The 1,888-nt window shown below is 30.3% G+C and overlaps 1 protein-coding gene across 1 annotated transcript; it reads left to right on the top strand.

The window, feature by feature from the left end:
* The first annotated feature begins 633 nt into the window (after positions 1-633).
* On the top strand, positions 634-1,179 carry LOC136074104 (uncharacterized). The gene has a single exon (XM_065786405.1). The coding sequence runs from the start codon at positions 634-636 to the stop codon at positions 1,177-1,179; it is 546 nt and encodes a 181-aa protein (XP_065642477.1).
* Positions 1,180-1,888: the final 709 nt, after the last annotated feature.

The following is a 1,888-nucleotide window of genomic DNA, read 5'->3' as shown; positions in this document are numbered from 1 at the left end:
AAAAAGGCAATCATGCAGCAACTAAAATCAAACAATCTTTTATCAAATAGTCAACATAGATTTTTAGAGAAAAAAGCCTGCATTACAAATCTTCTTGAAACAATGGACTTCTTGACTGAAAATGTAACGAGAAAGCTACCAGTTGACGTCGTATTTCTGGATTTTGCTAAAGCTTTTGACAAAGTCCCATATCAACGAATGCTTTACAAATTAAAAATGTATGGAATCGAAAGCAATCTTCTCAATTGGATAAAAACTTTTCTACTCAACAGGTCTTAACAAGTTATCATTGGCGACACTCAATCAAATTGGTTACCTGTGACAAATGGAGTTCCGCAAGGGTCAGTCTTGGGTCCAATTTTATTTGTCATTTTCATCAATGATCTGCCGGATGTAATAAGCAAGAAAACAGTGGTAAGATCTACGCTGATGACACTAAAACCATAAGCATTGTCAATTCTCATGCTGCTCAAATTCAACTCCAATCAGATAATGACCAAACTGTTCATTGGACTAAATTTTGGCTAGAAATATTTAGAAATGCAAGATCATGCACTTTGGCCATAACATATTAAAACCTTTTAAGTACCCAATGGAGGAATTAGGCCCTTGTTCGATAACGCCTAAAACTAAATGGAATCAACCACCTCTAAGTGTGACTTAAGAATTCAAATTACCAATGATCTTAAAGTAGAAACCCAATCCATCATTGCCTCATGTAAAGCAAATCTAATGCTAGGCATCCTAATACACACTTTTCAATCTCGTGATGCTTTTTTATGGAAACAACTCTATTCCACCTACATCCGTGCTTTACTTAAACTTGCAATTCCAGCGTGGAACCCTCATTTGGTGAAGGATCAACAAACTATTGAATTAATACAGCGCAGAGCCACAAAAATAAAAGACAAACTGAAAAAGTTAGACTACAAGTCCAGATGTTTACAACTTGACCTGTCTTCTCTTGTTGAACGTCGTAAACGTGGTGACCTCATCCAAAAACATAAATTTATTAATAACAATGACATAGTCAACTGGCACTTTCCTCTCATCACAATTCCACCAAGAGCAAATCACAGTGAAAGACTTCACCGTGAAAAGTACCGCAATAATTTATTTCGTTTCCACTCTCTAACAACCGCATTGCCAATGCATGGAACACGTTACCAGAAAAAGTAATCAGTTCTCGGATTCTTAAAACTGTCAACAGTTTTGAAGCGAGCCTCGATAAGCTCTAATGTTACTACAGCTAGCAGCTTTCCTAAGTGAAAGTTGCAATATGAGCTTCACTAAAAGTATCTGTAATCTGACAATCTTTGATTTGTATTTTGTCAATTATTTTCACTTTTGTTGTAACAAATATATACTACTACTATATATAAATATATTTATATTTATAAATATATATATATATTTATATATATATTTATATATATATATATATATATATATATATATACATATATATATATATATATATATATATATAGTATATTTATATGTATACATATAAATATACTATTTACATGTATACATATAAATATACACACACACACACGTATTTATATATATATATATATATATATATATATATATATATATATATATATATATATATATATATATATATATAAGGCTATTTGATCGCGAAGCAGACAGTATTAAAAAGTTGACCTAAAGCAGACACTTAAAATATTGGTCCTAAAAACAAAATATTAATGAAGTTCCAAGTAAAAACGTATTATTTTCGCTTTAGAAAACAAATATCCGTAATTAAACTCATTTAAACTACAAAAACAGTAAATTAAAAATTTAATGTCTGCTTTACGTAATATGAAAAATAATTTTCATACTATAGTTCTGCTTAACGTAAAATTTTACGCTATCT

This window comes from Hydra vulgaris, chromosome 01 (assembly GCF_038396675.1).
Source record: "Hydra vulgaris chromosome 01, alternate assembly HydraT2T_AEP".
NCBI lineage: Eukaryota > Metazoa > Cnidaria > Hydrozoa > Anthoathecata > Hydridae > Hydra > Hydra vulgaris.
Note: the sequence above shows the minus strand (reverse complement) of the source record. Positions and strands in the feature narration are given on the sequence as shown.

Bases quoted from the DNA above. Each gene is read 5' to 3' on its own strand.
- LOC136074104 (XM_065786405.1), top strand. From the start codon at position 634: ATGGAATCAACCACCTCTAAGTGTGACTTAAGAATTCAAATTACCAAT.